General features: G+C 36.4%; 2 protein-coding genes across 2 annotated transcripts; both read left to right on the top strand.

Moving 5' to 3' along the window:
• The first annotated feature begins 249 nt into the window (after positions 1-249).
• LOC109175375 (uncharacterized mitochondrial protein AtMg00810-like) lies at positions 250-1,093 on the top strand. Its single transcript, XM_019324639.1, has 2 exons — positions 250-629; positions 772-1,093. Exons 1-2 carry the CDS (start codon positions 250-252, stop codon positions 1,091-1,093), a joined length of 702 nt encoding a protein of 233 aa, XP_019180184.1.
• A 2,930-nt stretch (positions 1,094-4,023) lies between these two features.
• LOC109176102 (purine permease 3-like) lies at positions 4,024-9,682 on the top strand. The gene is made up of 2 exons (XM_019325531.1): positions 4,024-4,817; positions 9,252-9,682. Exons 1-2 carry the CDS (start codon positions 4,101-4,103, stop codon positions 9,609-9,611), a joined length of 1,077 nt encoding a protein of 358 aa, XP_019181076.1. The 5' UTR covers positions 4,024-4,100; the 3' UTR covers positions 9,612-9,682.
• The last annotated feature ends 8,925 nt before the right edge of the window (positions 9,683-18,607 follow it).

Here is an 18,607-nt window from a genome sequence, read left to right as displayed (position 1 = left end):
GGTGTACATAGTCATGCCACCAGGTTTTGAGCCTACTAAATCCAATCAAATTTGCAAACTCATGCGATCACTTTATGGTCTCAAACAAGCAAGTAGACAATGTCATGCTAAACTCACTACTGCTTTGTTGTCCAATGGTTTCAATCAAGCATATGTTGATTCTTCACTCTTCACTAAATCAGAAAATAGTTCTTTTATGGCTCTCTTGATATAGTAGATGATATCATTCTAGCTAGTGACAACATAAACATGATTGATGCTTTGAAGCAATTTTTGGATGAAGCTTTCAAAATTAAGGACCTTGGTGTCCTCAAATACTTCTTAGGCATTGAATTAGCTCGGTCCTCAAAGGGACTACATCTTTGTGAAAGAAAATACATTCTGGACATTCTAGATGAAACTGGCTTCTTAGATTGCAAGCCTGCCCCTAGCCCAATGGTTCCTGATATGAAGTTAGCCCATGGTGATAGTGCTCCACTAGTAGATGTGGGTTCCTATAAAATATTAGTAGGGAGATTGCTCTATCTCACTGCTACCAGACCTGATATTGCTTTTGCAGTTAAGCAGTTGAGCCAATTCATTGATAGTCCTACTCAAAACCACCTTGTTGCAGCACATAGAGTTCTTCGGTTTCTTCACCCAAATACTGTCCACTAAACCATTGAGCTAAGCATGTGCGGGTAGTTCTTCGGTTTCTTAAATCAGCACTTGGAGAAGGTTTATTCTTCCATGCCACCTCTACTATTAATGTTAAAGCCTTTGCTGATGTAGACTGGGCAACTTGTCCAAATACAGGAAGTCAGTATATGGTTTTTGTATTTTCTTATATGATTCTCTCATTTCATGGAAGTCCAAGAAGCAACCCACAGTTGCAAGGTCAAGTTCAAAGGCAGAATATAATGCCATTTCTGTTGTTGTTTGTGAACTGCATTGGTTGCAGTACTTACTATCTGACTTGAAGGTTGCTCCTTCTAAATTGGCTACACTATTCTGTGACAGTAAATCAGCTATTGCCATCTCTGAGAATCATGTGTTCATGAAAGGACTAAACACATTGAGATTGATTGTCATCTTGTTAGGGAAAAGGTTCTAAAGGGCCTACTTAAACTTCTATATGTTCCCACTGCAAATTAATTGTTGATGGCTTCACCAAACCACTGCAAGTATCTGCATTTTGATTGTTTCCTTCTAAACTGGGGCTTGCTGATATTTACGCTCCAGCTTATGAAGGGTAACGAAAGATATAGTGAATGCTAGAAAAATGTCCCCTAAGCAATAAGTTTGTTGAAAGCAGTTATCATCTAGATTCTTCCTATATAAACATCTTCTCCATCTCTGTTAAGTAATTTTCCAAAACAGTGAATGAAAGTTCTTTCCCTTTTCAGATTTACTTCATTCTTCCCCTCTTCCTCTCTTCATCTCCTTGTTATCTGCCATGAGTATACACAATTTGTGCGGAAAGAAGAGGTGCAGGGCCCCAAATATCAATATAAACGAGATCTAAAATATTATTGCTAGACTTGGTTACCCTATCTAGCGGGAATCGAGAGGATTTCCCAAGTTGACACGACGAACATAAACCGGGGATTACATTTTTATTTGTTTCAACCGGGCATTCCCGTAAGACACGTTTGAGGGTTGATCATGTGAGTGACCGAGACGCTGATGCCAGACCGAGGACGATGCACGAGCAGCGACGAACGCATTATGTGATCGAGTTGGAAACCGACAACGAGTATAATCCCCCCGAGCTTGGACCTTTAAGAAGAACCGCCTGTGTGGTGGAGTCCTTCACAACAAAAAAAAAATCGGGTGAAACTCAAAAAAACAATTATTATCTTTTGTAAAACGATTTACAGATAATAAAGAGACCGACAGCTCAGGGACATGTAAAACGTTAGATAATTTTAATGGTTTAGTGACCGAAGGAATAACTTCATGTCCCACACGCGAGATCGCCAAACCTGTGTCATTACCCACTCTGAGGACATCATCCCCGTGATACTCCTCGGACTGTGAGACCACGTCGGAATCTGGAGTCGCGTGCGTGGAGGCGCCTGTGTCCGGCAGTCAGGACGTCACTGCCGACGTCGCCCCTCCGTCTCCAACGACTGCCACGTGCGCCTGGGAGGGTGGCGGTTCGGAGTATCTCCGATAGCAGAAGGCCGCCGAGTGGCCTTGCGACCTGCAGATCTGACAGCGCAGACCGCCGCTCCGACAACGGCCGCCACGTCCTCCTCGCTGGTTGCCGCCGCGACCCCCACCGCCGCGGGACTGACCACGACCGCCATTGCCATGCTTCCGTCCACCCCGGCCGGCATACAACGCCGAGGGAACACCGCCCGTCGTTGCCGGTTGGTAGACCGAAAAATCATCCGCGTGGATGAATTGTTGTGTCTGTAAGTAATCCGCCAGCTGCGGGATCGTCACCGGCGTACCAGTGACCGCCAGGGAAGCTGCCATCAATTGGAACTCCGGCCGCAGCTCCCGAAAAACGTATAAATTCTGCTCCGACAATGTCATCGATCGTCCGGCGAGCGCTAGGTCCTCGACCAGATGCTGTGCACGCCCAAGATACTCCGGTGTCAAGCTATCCCCCTGTCGAAGCGACTGGAACTGCCCCATGAGATTGAGGCAGCGAACCTGTGAAGAAGAACCAAGTGTCGTCTCCGCCGCAAGCCATACTGCTCGGGAAGTCGTCTGGCCAAGCGTGAGATACATCACCTCCTCCGAGATCGACGAGATGAGCAAGGATAGGATGGAGGCATCCTGCTCGATCCACGCTTCGTACGCCGGATTCGGTGTGGTGGAGGCGGCGGCGTCGGACTGCTCAGCGACGGGGAGTTCAATGAACAGAGCTGGGCAAGGCCGCGATCCGTCGATGAAGCCTAGTAATCTCTGGCCGCGTAGAAACAGGATAATTTGGGTCATCCAGTATAAATAGTTCCGATGGGTGAGTTTTTGTGACACAAAATGGTGTGCACTGGGAAGGGAATTTGGGGTGGTGTTTGGGGAGGAGATGGTGGTGGTGGTGGTGGTGAGTGTTCGTTCGGAACTTTGAGACATCGTCGGACGGAAGGAGGAGAGAGAAGAAAACAATAGATTTCTACTGGCTAACTAATACCATATGAGAATGGAAGTGATTAATCATTCAGTTACAGAATTGTGATAACCTTAATACACTTAGAGAGAGAGAGAGAGAGAGCTATCTAATAGGCTATTGACTATATCACTAACAGAATTTACATAAATACATAATAATAATATAGTCTAATAAGATGCAGGGCCAAATTTTGGACTGTGCAACAACACAAGACCTCAATTTTTAGAGGGCCCAATATTTTTTTTTACCTAACTAGTTAATTAGAAATTAAACAATATTGCAATTAATCTTAAAAGATTCTATTGGTTTTAAAGATTGAGTTTTTCTTATGTGTAACATGTGTACACACTACATACCAGGACCGGTTTTTAGATTTTTGTGGCCCTGTTCATATAAATAAATAAGGCACCTACCAAAATTAAAAAATCTATAAAACTAATACCGTAATTTTATTATCTAAATATATAACAAAAAAAATTATCCGTGCATCGCACGCACACTGCACGCACATCGCACGGATAATTGGGCAATTATTTGCTCGAATTCAAACAAAGGATAACATAAAAAAAACATATCGATACAACTCATTTCATCAATTGCACTATATAATATTCGTTGTTAAAATTTTAAGACAAATCTTTTTCGTGCAACGCACAGGTAAAAATGGACATTATGAAATAATAATAGTGTGCACAAGTTTTGAACCTTAGACCTCAAAGTTAAAATACAATAAATACATGTTCCTACCATTTATTTATGAAGCCTTTTAAGTTTAATTAAAAACTTTTAATTTTTATTTCTAAACTAACTAGGTAAAAATAAAATATTGAGCTTCTAAAATTTGGGACCCCTCCAAAATTTGGGGCCCTGTGCGGTAGCCCAGCTTGCACAGCCCAATATTCGGGCCTGCTACATACATCTAGCATGCTATATATTGATCAGTGTATGACCAAATGGTAGCTAGCTACAAATCTAATCAAAGAGGAGTTGATTAGACATGGAAACAACTGAGGATAGATCTTCTACCAGGTGGAGAACATTCATGCTCGTCCTCAACTGCGTAATACTAAGCATAGGAAACTGCGGCGGCCCTCTTATCTCCCGCCTCTACTTCCTCCGCGGCGGCAGCCGGATTTGGTTCACAAGCTGGCTAGTAACCGGCGCCTGGCCGCTCACTTTCATCCCTTTAGCCGCCGCATACGCTTTCCGGCGCACGACCGAAGGCTCCACCACAAAGCTCTTCTTCATAACGCCGAAGCTGTTCGCCTCCGCGGCCGCCATCGGCGTCCTCACCGGCCTCGACGACTACCTCTACAGCTACGGCGTGGCGAAGCTCCCCGTGTCCACCTCCGCGCTCCTCATCGCCACCCAGCTGGCCTTCACCGCCGGATTCGCGTTCCTGCTGGTGAAGCAGAAGTTCACGGCCTACTCGATCAACGCCATCGTGTTGTTGACCATGGGCGCCGGAGTTTTGGCCTTCGGCGCCAGCAGTGACCGGCCCGCCGGGGAGAACACCAAGGAGTATATTCTCGGGTTTGTTTTAACGCTTTTAGCGGCACTTTTGTATGGGTTTATTCTGCCGTGGATAGAGTTGGTGTACAAGCAGGCAAAGCAGGCGATCACTTATACGTTGGTTTTGGAGATCCAGTTGGTGATGTGTTTCTCTGCTACTCTTTTTTGTACCATTGGGATGATCATAAACAAGGATTTCCAGGTAATCATCATTTTCATCATTATAATAAATTTAATTTTCACCTTTATAATAAATTTAATAATAGTTAAACTTATAATTATTTATATTTGTTTTATAATTTCTCAAGAGTTAATTTTATTTTTTGTCCTAAATTTATAAGTGACAACTGACAATCCATTATAAGTCCTTTAATTTTTTATTAGAACATCCACTTTTGGTTGTGACATTGATAATTTTTTGTCCTTTATCAACAAAACAGTTTAAATATCGTTAAATACAAGGACATTTAAGTCTTCAATTATGGATTTTTTCAAAAAAAAAAAAACATAAAAAATATAGCAGTTCAACCTACTTTGTATAAAAAGATTGAAATGCATGTCTTTGTATTCAACTGACATTTCAGCGATTTTGTTGAAAGAAGACTAAAAATGGTCCTACCACAATAATATTAGGACTAAATAAGGATGTTCTAATCAATAAGGACTAAAGATACACTGTGACCTATAAATTTAAGACCAAAAATTAAATTAACTCATTTCTCAATCTTTTTTGTGATCACCCATTTAAAAGGGTAATAGAGTGGTCATTACACTATATAGAAGTTGACAATAATAGTTACAATTTTTTATTTTTTTTAGTACAATGGTTACAAATTTAATTTCAATAATAGCTCTTAAGTTGAAACACTACCAAAAAAGATCAATTTTTCTTACATACAAAAGTATTAAGTACGTTAAATTATTATTATTATTTTTCAAAATCGTCATTCTTAACGTACTTTGGAATATATAATTAAACATTGGAAATGAAGTTACATTACTAATTATGTTTTCTAACGTCAGACATCACTCTAGTAGTGTCACCAGAATTTTATTTGATTTGGGACAAGAATTTTATTTGATAACTGCAGTTTCTGGATTTTTATTCAAATGCAGAACAACACTTTAGGATTTTATAATACGTCACACTTTTGTTCTAACTTCTAATCAGGGCCGATTTTTAGATTTTTGTGGCCCTGTTCGGATAAATAAATAAGGTCCTATCAAAATTAAAATCTATAAAACTAATACCGTAATTTTATTATCTAAATATATAACAAAAAAAAATATCTGCACATCGCACGCACACTGCACGCACATCGCACGGATAATTGGACAATTATTTGCTCGAATTCAAGCAAGTATAACATAAATGTTCCTACCATTTCTTTATAAAACCTTTTAAGTTTAATTAAAAATTTTTAATTTTTATTTCTAAACTAACTAGGTAAAAATAAAATATTGAGCTTCTAAAATTTAGGGCCTTGTGCAATAGCTCAGCTAAAATCCGGGCCTGCTTCTAATCATTAGACATAAGCATAAGCTAGGCATCTGGGCAACCCACTAACTTTTGAGTAAAGAGATTTAAATTATTCCGACCTACTTGTACATAAGATCATCCTCATCTTCGAAACGATGAGAATCAGAATCATCTATCGTTAGATTACAAGTTAACTCTCAATGAGTATGAGTAACTTAGGCTACCAGGCTGGTTTACATCTGAGACAAAAATAGCCTACCCCAGGCTGGCTACCAGGGCGTTTGGTTGGAGGGGGGAATTATGTGGGAAAGGAATTGTAATTCCATGGGAGTTGAATTACTGGGAATAAAATGGGAATTTAAATTACAGTGTTTGGTTGACAGGAATAGAATTACTGGGAATTTCAATTCCAATGTTTGGTATACATGGAAATTGAAAGGGAATAAGTAGTATAAAGTCAAAAATGTCCATTATTGTTGTTAGACATTAATTTTAAGTTAAAAAAGGAAGGGGTAATTTTGACTCATCACTATCTTTTTTTCTCAGGAATTAAAATCACAGGGGGGACATGTGATTTTAATTCCATGAAAATGGGGGAATTGCAATTCCCTCCAACCAAACTACAGAATTTAATGGTCTTTGGAATTATGTGGGAATTAAGTGGGAAGGGAATTTAAAATCCCTTCAACCACCCTGTAAATGGGTATGAAGGATTTATTTTTTTTTTTTCTAAATTTACATCCATCTTAATTTATTTTGCAAAAAATAATATTAAATAAATCTACAATTAGAAAATGTGAGGGATGGGGACATGGAGTAATATCTAACCCATTAAATTAACATCTTCCAAAAGTTGTGCTAATTCCAATCATCACCTTATTATATTCTAAAACGTCCATACCGCGTGCTCCTTTATTCTTCTTCATACATATCCTTAAGCTATCTATTTTACAATATTATCTAAACATTGTTACTGTTAACTTATTAGACAATTTTGACTTATTTGATCACTATTAATTGTTTGACTTGGTTAAATATTCAATATAAGTGTTTGATTAATAAGCTTTTCGTAACAACTTATTGTTTCAAAATGCTAAAATTCAAAAATCTGCTCAAAGCATCTTTTTCGATCATTTTTTTTTTTTTTTGAGAAAGTCATTTTGCATATAATCAGTTATCAGCTAGTAGTTAATTTACCAAACATCTTTCTACAATCAGCTAATGCTATCAATTACTCAAGCTCAATAACTCAATCAGCTAACAGCTATTTACCAAACACTCACAATATAAAATTGTGAACTTTATTACTGTATAATGTCGATTACAGTACTCCTTAGTCCTTAATTGTTAAGAGATATTTTACAATTTTTTTTCTTTTAACCAATCAATACAAATTAAGTCAAAAAAAGCACAATTAAGAGTACAAATAACATTTTCCTTCTTATGATAATGAGATTTGATAATAATAAAAATAAGAAGTTGGACGTACTCTTCAAGGGGTCCACTGGAAACAAAATACTTTGAGGCAAAGAAGTCCAGCAATTGGTTGGTCACGTTTATACGACCCGATGGAGACTTGTCATCAATTATTTGTATAGTACTTGGTTGGAATAATTTTTGTTTTTCTTTATAAAGTTGATAAGAATATTATTTCTGCGTTGACCTTAGAGCCTCCACTATAGAGGATTATTCTAAATTATTTCAGAATGAATTCTTTCAAAACAAGGAGCAAAATTAATGTGGAAAGAGGAGAATTGAAAAAGAATTCTCCTGCAAATTATAGAATAATGTCATAACTAAAAAAAAAAAAAAAAAAAAAAAAAAAAAAAAAAAAAAACTAACTTCCTTTTTTTTTTTAATTTTGTATTTTTTTTAAATTCAATTTTATTTTGTACTCTTGCATTCTCCTTCCTAAATATTTCACTGATAAAGATGCTCTTAGCTGAGATCATGGCCTGGTGTACTGGGGGAATAGTATCAACTTGCGTTCCATGCCAAACTCTATTATTATTAAATAATAAAAAACTCCATGATAAGATCGAAACAAAAATGTACGTTGAACTTTTATGTCAGAACACTGTACTATGCTGTGGACTAATTTAAACAATTTAAATAATTTAAACATCCCTAAATAAATATTTTAACAGTACCTCAAAATTGTCATTGATTCCTTGTCAGTTAGTACATATAATATCTATTCTTGATTGATTGTATAATATTTTAATTAGATTATAATTTATTGATTTCCCTCACCTTGATTTGAGGAAAAGATCTGATCTTGACTTTAAGATCACTTTTTAATAATACTTATCCCTGAACATTTGTCTTATTACTTTTAATTTAGGTATTTAATTAATACATATATATATCATCTAGACTAGAGTTTTAATAATATAATAATTGGCTTGAAGCAAGGTGTATTTTTGTATAGTAGCATGTTACTTCTTTTTCTTTTTTTCCCTTCTATTCTTAATTCTGTTGATATTACTAAAACACTTCACTTTATTGTGGTTATGTATAAAAAGAAGATAGATGAGAATTTCGATTTTTTTTCACTTTTGATATTAATAAATCATCTCTTTATTTTAGAAAGAAGCTAACACACACACACATATATATATATATATATAGGGTCAGATTTCTCTGTGAACATACAATGTTTTCTGTGCAATTCTGTGGATGTATTTTTTTTTTTGTATGGTGCATTTTGTGGTGCATTGGTTCAGTTCATTGTGGTACATTTTTGTACACCTAATGGTGAATCTGCACCGACCGCACGAGAAGCACTATCCACACAGTATGTATGTATATATATATATATATATATATATATATATATATATATATATATATATATATATATATATCAATGTTGAAAAAAATCGCTAGGCGCCATCTAGGCGCTTGGGGCCCGCCTAGGGCGCTTAGAACGCCTAGCTGGTCGCCTAGGCCGCTTAGGAGGCCGGGCGCCTAGCGCCTAGGCGCCGATTAATTGGCGCCTAGGCGCGATTTTTGCAACAGTGATATATATATATATATATATATATATATATATATATATATATATATATGTGTGTGTGTGTGTGTGTGTGTGTGTGTGTGTGTGTGTGTGAGATTAATTAAGGAGTTGGTTAATAGAATGGTTTGATTTGGCAGGCAATTTCAAGGGAGGCAAATGAATTCGAAATGGGAAAAGCGAAATACTATGTGGTGGTAATATGGACTGCCATCCTTTGGCAGTGCTTTTACGTCGGAGCCGTTGGTGTAATATGCTACGGTTCGTCATTGTTGTCCGCAGTCGTAATCGCGGTCCTGCTTTCCGTCACGGAGGTGCTAGGCGTCGTGTTCTACGGCGAAAAATTTCAATCTCAGAAAGGTATCTCTCTAGCCCTCTCTCTTTGGGGGTTCGTCTCCTATTTTTATGGAGATTTTAAAAGTAGCAAGACCAACAAGACCATCAACAAAAGTCAAAACGTAGAGGCTCAAATGGCCCAAACACAAACCCTTACTATGTAATCTACGACCATTATTCAATGGACTATGATCGATACATTTGTGTGAACTATAAATAAAAAGTACGTTTTAAATATACTAAAAATATATTATTTAAAAGTACAAGATTTTTTTATAATTATTATCAAATAATATACATTCAGTACACAAATAATTTACTTTTAACATATTAAAAATTGTATATATTGCATTTATGGTCCACACAACTATGTGGATCATGATCCATACAATAATGTGCATGTAACCTACTCCGATCCATCATATATTCATATCAAGGAGTAAATTTAAATAAATTTAAATACAGAGGTAGTAGTGGATTCTTAGTATTTGTACTCCAAATGTGAGATATATTTTGAGATTTGCTTAATGAAGAAACCTTTGGACTTGTTTGATTCAGACTTGTCGAGTTTGAACTAGTAGTGAATATAATGGTTGTACTTATTTAGATTGAGGCACTATGTATAGAATTTTGGTTGAATTAATTGTCCGGTCATAATAGGATATAATTGAGTTGAGTCAAATCTAAATAGCTAGTCAACACTTTTTGTTAAGTTTGAACTTGATTAAGGTCTAATTTGTCGATAGTTATGCTGTGCAACCGTGTACACCATGGTTGCAAAACGACGTCGTTTTGATTAAAAACGCGCGTCCTATTTTTTTTTAAAAAAAATTCAGTTTCGATTCCCCTGAACAGCATTATTGTGGATATATAGTTATGAATTATTGTGGATATATAGTTATGAATTTATGGATATTTAGTTCATTCATTGTGGATATTTAGTTCATTCATTGTGGATATTTAGTTCATTCATTGTGGATATTTAATTCATTCATTGTGGATATTTAGTTTATTCATTGTGGATATTTAGTTCATTCATTGTGGATATTTAGTTCATTCATTCTGGATTTTGTGTTATTCATTCACGGTGGATATATAGTTATGAATTTGTGGATGTATAGTTATGAATTTGTGGATATATAATTCAAATTATGCACAAAAAAAAATACTATTGCTGGGAATCAAACCCGAATTTTTTTTTTTTTTTTTAAAGTGAAACGTGCGTTTTTAGTGAAAACGACGTCGTTTTTGCAATCGTGTGCATAGCATAATTTGCGCTAATTTGTTAAGTTTGAACTCGACGTGAATATGGTCAATAATTTCTTCTTTAAAAAAAAAAAAAAACAATCTTTCATTCAAGAAATTATTATCCCTTGCCCACAAATAAGGAAAACTTATGGTCTTTTTCTACTTGCCCTAAAACAAATTAAAACATCCCAAGAGTCTTTGTACATACCCCTTTACCCCATTTTACATGTTTATTATTTATTAGTCAAATCAATTATTTTTAAATTTGATTTTTTTTTTTTTTTGTATTGATAGTATATTTTATATAATTTCTTAATATGTAAATTTTACTAATGTTGACCTTAACATTAAGAAAAATTAAAATTAAAATAACTACAGTCAAACCTCGATAACCAAATTAGGGTGTCTGTTATATCTTCCTTCTGGCGCGTGAACCACTACTCTTCCGTCTCCGTGGCCGATGAAAATGCCATGGTCGACGAATTGGAAATGACTTTTTCGTCCAGATTCCATAGCCGACGAAGATGCCTTGGGCATTTTTTTCATTTGGATCCATGGCCAACGAAGATGGCATCCTCGTCTGGATCAATGGCTGGCCAAGTGAGCAAGGAGGCATACTATATGAGTAGGGCCGTTCTAATAAAAATAGAGGTCCGACATCTAAATTTGGGCCCCTTTTTACAAAAATATATATTAATCTAGAGTAGACCTGGCAATTCGTGTATATGGGTTGGTTAACGGGTCGACACGATAACGACACGAACACGATAAGGCTAAACACGGACACGACACGTTATGGTTAACGGGTTTAAATTTTTAACACGAACACGAACACGATTTGTTAACGGGTTAAACGGGTTGACACGATAGACACGTTTTGTTAACAGATTTCAAGTCGTATCAACACGATATGACACGAAACCCGTTTAAACCCGCTATTTCTATTAATATATTTTTTTTAAAAAAAAAAACTAAAATTTAAAGTTAAGTTCTATAAAAAATAAATAAAACCTACAGTTCAATCATCAAACAAACTAAAAAATATTCAATCCATAACATTCATAAAATGATAAAATAACATCGAAAAATCATAATTAAGGAGTCCATACTAGTTTTTAGAATCAAATTGAACACAACACAAATTCAAATTTCTAATTGTTGAATGGTGTAGGATCTTGGCCTAATGTAGTAAATTCATCCTTAGTCATGTTCATAATATCTTTTCTAATCTCATTCATGACCATGGTTCTTACCTAAATGACAATGGTTCTTAGCGGGTTACAAACAGGTTTAGTAAACGGGTTCGTGTTAACGGGTTAACACGATAATATTAACGGGTTAAACGGGTTCTTAATAGGTTTAACGGGTTGACCCGTTAAGACACGAAATATAACGGGTCCTTAACGGATCAACCCGTTAAGGACCCGGGACACGTTAAGGCTAAACACTAACCCGTTATTTTCGTGAATATCTTTTCTAATCTCATTCATGACCATGGTTCTTACCTAAATGACAATGGTTCTTAGCGGGTTACAAACAGGTTTAGTAAACGGGTTCGTGTTAACGGGTTAACACGATAATATTAACGGGTTAAACGGGTTCTTAATAGGTTTAACGGGTTGACCCGTTAAGACACGAAATATAACGGGTCCTTAACGGATCAACCCGTTAAGGACCCGGGACACGTTAAGGCTAAACACTAACCCGTTATTTTCGTGTCTGGTTTCGTGTCCATAATTGCCAGGTCTAATCTAGAGTCAAGGGCATCCCAATTGCTTGGATCATATCTTTTTTTTTTTTTTATTTTTTTTTTTTTATTGCCTCCACTAAGACTTGAACCCACAACCTCCCCTATGAGGGAGCAACTTGGTACCATTGGACCAAAAAATTCTTGATTGTGACCACCATAATCTAAACAACTATCAACATTCTTATCATTTTCATTGTCACAATGATACTTATTATTGTGTGCACACTATCATTTAAATTATTTTTCAGTCTCACAATCACATTGATCTTCTTTATGAAGATTAGCATCAAACAAATTTTCATTGGCATGATCCTTTTGCCCATCTATTTGATATTATTTTGTAATGATTTTTTCAAGAGCTCCATTTTGAGATTGAGTTAGTTAGTTGCTCAATTCTTCTTTTTTTTTTTTTTTTCTTTTTACGCTTCCCAATGAATATTTTCTAAAAAACATAATTCTAAAATCCTAAGAAAAAATTTGTTTAAAATCTCTATCAATAAATAATTTATCAAGAAACAAACTCTTGAATATATTATTCAATATTTAAAATTATTAAGTCAATAAGCCATGTCAATAAATTGTAGAAGAATATTTGCTATATTAATTATGTATATATTTAGTTATATTATTTCCATATTATTAATGTAGCCTTTTAGGTAAATAGCCTAATTACATGCATTTCTACCTTTTCTATTATTTTTTACCGTTAGAATGTAGTTGTATATATGCCATGTAATCCTTACTACACTGCAAGTTAATATACACCATTAATATATTTTTTCTCCTTCTTCATGTATTCTTGCGTGGATAACATGGTATCAGAAGGTTTCTATTTCTCAAAGCTTATTCATCTTTGTTGATTTCTTTTGGCACTTCATTCTAGTCTCTAAAGATGGCTACAACAACACCTACAGATGAATCTACCATCAACACTAGTGGTTCTGCCATTCAGCAGCAACCCGTCATCGTCCCTTTCGACGCTAAAAATCCATATTATCTTCACTCTTCTGATGGCACGGGCACCACGCTCGTTAGTAATGTTATCACCGGCATTGATAACTACAATCCGCGGGCACGGGCGATGACAAAGGCCCTTAAAGGGCGCAACAAATTTTGTTTTGTTGACGGATCCCTTCCCATGCCAGATGCTATCCATCCCGATCACGCTCGTTGGCATCGGGTGAACAACATGGTGATGTCATGGATCCTCAATTCAATACACTCATCACTGGCTAACACTATTCTATATGCCACCGACGCTGCCTCCGCTTGGATAGATTTACAAGAACGATTTTCTACCGCGAATGGACCTCGCATCTATGAAATTGAAAAGCGTATAGCAACTTTTTCCTAGCGTGATGCATCCATAGCAGACTATCATAATCATTTGAGTACACTTTGGGACGAATTAAACCTGTTGGATCCTCCACCTAAATGTTCATGCTCTGCTCGCAAGGAATACATTGCACAAACGGAGCGTCGCCGACTAATGCAATTTCTCATGGGCCTTCGAGACACTTTCGCTCAACCACGGAGCCAACTGTTGCTTAATGGTAAGCTTCCTACAGTTAAAAATGCTTACTCATTATTGCTTCAAGATGAATCACAACGTGTACAGAGCGAAAGTTACGGACATCCAGTGGATCATTCGCCTCTTCAAGCAGCCCGGATTGATATTGATGCACCAGCCCCGTTGCAATCTCATATATCCTCCATGCCTCAATTTACTGTTGCTTCCAACCAATCTTCTACAAACAGGGTGCATGCATCATCCTCCCCATCTCGTCCGGGTAACAATCGAGCACGACCACGGTGTGCTCATTGTGGGACACTTGGTCATACGCAACAAGTTTGCTACAAACTTCACGGATATCCTCCCGGGCACAAATTCTACAAAAAAAGGAAATACTAATAGTCAACCTCGCCTATTCCTTCCGAATCACTTCAACAATTAATCCGATTGCTACAAGAGGTAAAGGAGCCTAAAGCAAACCTCGTTGGTAAGTCTCTAGCCTTAACTTCTATTTTCAATATTTCAAATGAATGGGTTATTGACACAGGTGCTACTGATCATGTTTGTTTCAATCTCTCTATTTTTATTGAGTTGCCTAAATATAATAATATTGTGAAAAATATATCTGTTCCGACTGGTAATGCAATTCCTGTATGTGGTATTGGACATGCTCGTATATCCCCGAATATTAATTTGACTAATGTTTTATATGTCCCTACATTTAAATTTAACTTGCTATCTGTGCAAAAATTGGCAAAAGATTCAAATTGCACTGTCATTTTCTTTCCTAATTATTGCGTGTTTCAAGACCTTTCAACGAAGATGGAGATTGGTCGGGGCCATGAACGCAATGGCTTATATTTCTTTAGTGATGCACCGCAATCCACTGCATTAACCACCATCACTCCTAATACATGGCATTCTCGTTTTGGTCACCCATCTCATTCAGTTTTTAAACATTTAATTTCTACACTAGGTTGTTCTGATTTTAAAGATCCTTGTGATATTTGTCATATGTCCAAACAAATACGCTTATCTTTTCCTATCAGTCATACTTCAATTACTGCTTGTTTTGATTTAATTCATGTTGACATTTGGGGTAAGTATTCTATTCCTACCCGGACTGGACATCATTATTTTTTAACTATCGTTGATGATTATTCTAGAGCTACTTGGATTTTTATGATGAAATACAAATCTGATGTTTTTTTGTTGCTTATTCGTTTCTTAGCATATGTTAAGAATCATTTTAATACATGCGTTAAAACTTTCCGTTCTAATAATGGTTCTAAGTTCACAAAAATTGATTTTCAAAATATCTTACTTCAATATGGAATTTTGCAACAATTCAGTTGTCCTAGCACACCCCAACAAAATGGGGTTGTTGAACGCAACCGCCATCTTCTCAATGTGGCACGTGCTCTGCGATTTCAAGCAGGACTGCCCCTTAAATTTTGGTGCGATTGTGTTTTAACTACTACTTATCTTATCAATATTCGTACCCCTACCCCAGTCTTGCAAAATAAAACTCCTTTTGGATTCCTTTTTGGACATTCCCCTGATTTTACTACCTTACGTGCTTTTGGTTGCCTATGTTATGCATCTACCATACAAAATCACCCTAATAAGTTTGATCCTAGAGCAAAACGTTACATTTTCATTGGTTATCCTCAAGGTCAAAAGGTCTATAGGCTATATGACCTTAACTCTAATAAAGTTTTTGTGAGTTGAGATGTTGTTTTTTATGAGAATATTTTTCCTTTTAAATATAAACCTACTTTAGCTATGCAAGCAACTCTCAACCCTATATTGCCACTACCTATACCACCCATTGAAGCACAAACCACAAATATGCCTGTTGTTCTAGAAACACCTTTTCCTGAAAGCAATCACTCCATAACTAACTCACCCATACATGCACAACCGTGCTCCAATTCTCCACCACCACCACCACCAAACTCCCTTCGACGATCTCAAAGGCAACATAAACCTCCCAGTTACCTTTCTAGCTACATATGCAATGTGTCTACAACGCCACAATATCCCATTTCTCATTTTCTTGACTCTAAAGCATACAATCCCAATCACATTTGCTTTATCAACAATATCACCAAAGAATCTGAGCCATCCTCTTTCTCTGCTGCACAAACTGACCCTAAGTGGAAAAAAGCTATGCAAGAAGAAATACATGCTCTAGAAGCTAACAATACTTGGTCATTAACAACTCTACCACCTGGTAAGTCCGCTATTGGATGTCGATGGGTTTACCGTATCAAATACAAACCTGATGGTTCTGTTGAGCGATACAAAGCCCGATTGGTAGCAAAAGGATACTCTCAACTAGAAGGATTTGATTTCACCGATGTCTTTTCTCCTGTCACAAAGCTTGTCACAGTCCGTACAGTTCTTAGCATCGCAGCCGTACGAGGATGGGCTACTCATCAACTTGACGTCTCTAATGATTTCCTTCACGGAACACTTCATGAAGAAGTCTATATGCAAGTCCCTCCAGGTTTTAGGCGAGGGGGAGAATCGGGTTTGTCATCTCCACAAATCTCTTTATGGGCTCAAACAAGCATCACGGTCATGGTTCACGACTTCTTCCACATCCCTCACCAACGCTGGTTTTGTACAATCTAAAGCAGATTATTCCATGTTCACTTACAAACGTGAAAATTTTCTAACTATTTTGCTTGTTTACTTTGATGATATTGTTATCACAGGTAATGATCCAACCATCATTACTATCCTCAAGCAGTACCTAGCGCATCAATTCCAACTAAAGGACTTGGGATCATTGAAGTATTTCCTTGGGATAGAAGTTGCACGTTCCTCTGCTGGAATTTTTTTAAATCAAAGGAAATATGCCCTTGAAATTCTCTCGAATACAGGAATGTTAGCTTGTAAACCCGCCTCAACTCCTATAGAGGTTAGTCACCAACTCACTCCTAACACATGCGAACTTCTTGCAGACCCTTCCGCATATAGACGACTCGTTGGTCGCCTACTCTACCTCACAGTCACTCGGCCAGACATCACTTATGCAGTTAATCTCCTTTCGCAATTCATGTCTGCACCACGTGACATGCATTGGCAAGCCGCGCTTAGGGTCGTACGTTATCTAAAAAAATCACCAGATCTTGGCATTCTTTTATCTACACATAGTTCTTTAAAGTTACATGCCTATTGTGATGCTGATTGAGCTTCATGTCCAACCACACGACGCTCAACTACGGGATACTGCACTTTTCTAGGAACAAGTCCCCTATCTTGGCGAACAAAGAAGCAAACAACAGTATCACGATCCTCTGCTGAAGCTGAATATCGTGCCATGGCCTATGCAGCTAGTGAAATCACTTGGCTTCAATTACTCCTATCAGAATTAGATATACCAGTTCATCCTGCACAATTGCATTGTGACAATCAAGCGTCTCTCCACATTGCCAATAACCCAGTCTTTCATGAAAGGACTAAACATGTGGAAATCGACTGTCATTTCGTACGAGAGAAAATTAATGACGGCACACTACGCACTACTTTCGTTCCATCTAATCAACAACTAGCCGACATATTTACGAAGAGCCTCCTTCCTCAACCGTTCGACGCCATCACTTCCAAGCTCATGTACCACCCTTGAGCTTGAGGGGGAGTGTAGAAGAATATTTGCTATATTAATTATGTATATATTTAGTTATATTATTTCCATATTATTAATGTAGCCTTTTAGGTAAATAGCTTAATTACATGCATTTCTACCTTTTCTATTATTTTTTACCGTTAGAATGTAGTTGTATATATGCCATGTAATCCTTACTACACTGCAAGTTAATATACACCATTAATATATTTTTTCTCCTTCTTCATGTATTCTTGCGTACATAACATAAATAATAATTGTAAAATAAATCAAATAATATGTACAATTAAGTTAATAAGATTTAATTAATAATTACCAGAACTTGAGGGAAAAACCTATGACCTAGAGATTAGGGAATATGAAAAGAGATTAGGAAAATAGAGATTAAAGAATAGGAAAAGAGATTAGAAAAAAATAGAAATTAGGGATTGAATTACCAGAATATCAGAGTAATAAAAGATTATGATGATGTTTCGTTCCTGTAAATGCATGATTACTGCAATATTGTTCTGGCCTCATATAATCTCATATAATATATGTATATAATTTTTTTATTTTTTTCTTTACAATTGAGCCCCCAAATGTTAGGGGCCAATTAAGAAAAAAAAAAAAAAACTAGATGTATATACGCAATATACTATACAATAGGTCATATAATATATGTATATAATTTTTATTTTATTTTTACAATTGCCAATTGAAAAAAAAAATAACTAAATGTATATATACTATAGTCGGCTGCAACCTGCTATATAGTATATATACATATCCATATGATGTATTAAAAGGCCTTGTGCAATGGTCCTGGACAAACATGTCTAGAAACTAGAGCTAGCTCTGTATATGAGAGTATGTAAATTGTTTCATGTATTTTAATTTGTGTTTGTACAATAATAATGTGAACCTCTATATATAATTTTAGGATTGGAGATTTAACATTTTGAGAAGAATATTAAAGAATACAATCAGATTACGATATTCCTATACGCAATCATAATATTCCTAATAATAA

Source organism: Ipomoea nil, unplaced genomic scaffold, assembly GCF_001879475.1.
Source record: "Ipomoea nil cultivar Tokyo-kokei standard unplaced genomic scaffold, Asagao_1.1 scaffold0688, whole genome shotgun sequence".
Lineage (NCBI taxonomy): Eukaryota > Viridiplantae > Streptophyta > Magnoliopsida > Solanales > Convolvulaceae > Ipomoea > Ipomoea nil.
This window is presented reverse-complemented; position numbering and strand designations above follow the sequence as displayed.

Excerpts from the sequence above, each read along its gene's own strand:
- LOC109175375 (XM_019324639.1), top strand. The coding sequence starts at position 250 with ATGATTGATGCTTTGAAGCAATTTTTGGATGAAGCTTTCAAAATTAAG. Across the intron at positions 630-771 it reads GCAGCACATAGAGTTCTTCG|ACTGGGCAACTTGTCCAAAT; the intron begins GTTTCTTCACCC and ends TTGCTGATGTAG.
- LOC109176102 (XM_019325531.1), top strand. The coding sequence starts at position 4,101 with ATGGAAACAACTGAGGATAGATCTTCTACCAGGTGGAGAACATTCATG. Across the intron at positions 4,818-9,251 it reads TCATAAACAAGGATTTCCAG|GCAATTTCAAGGGAGGCAAA; the intron begins GTAATCATCATT and ends TTGATTTGGCAG.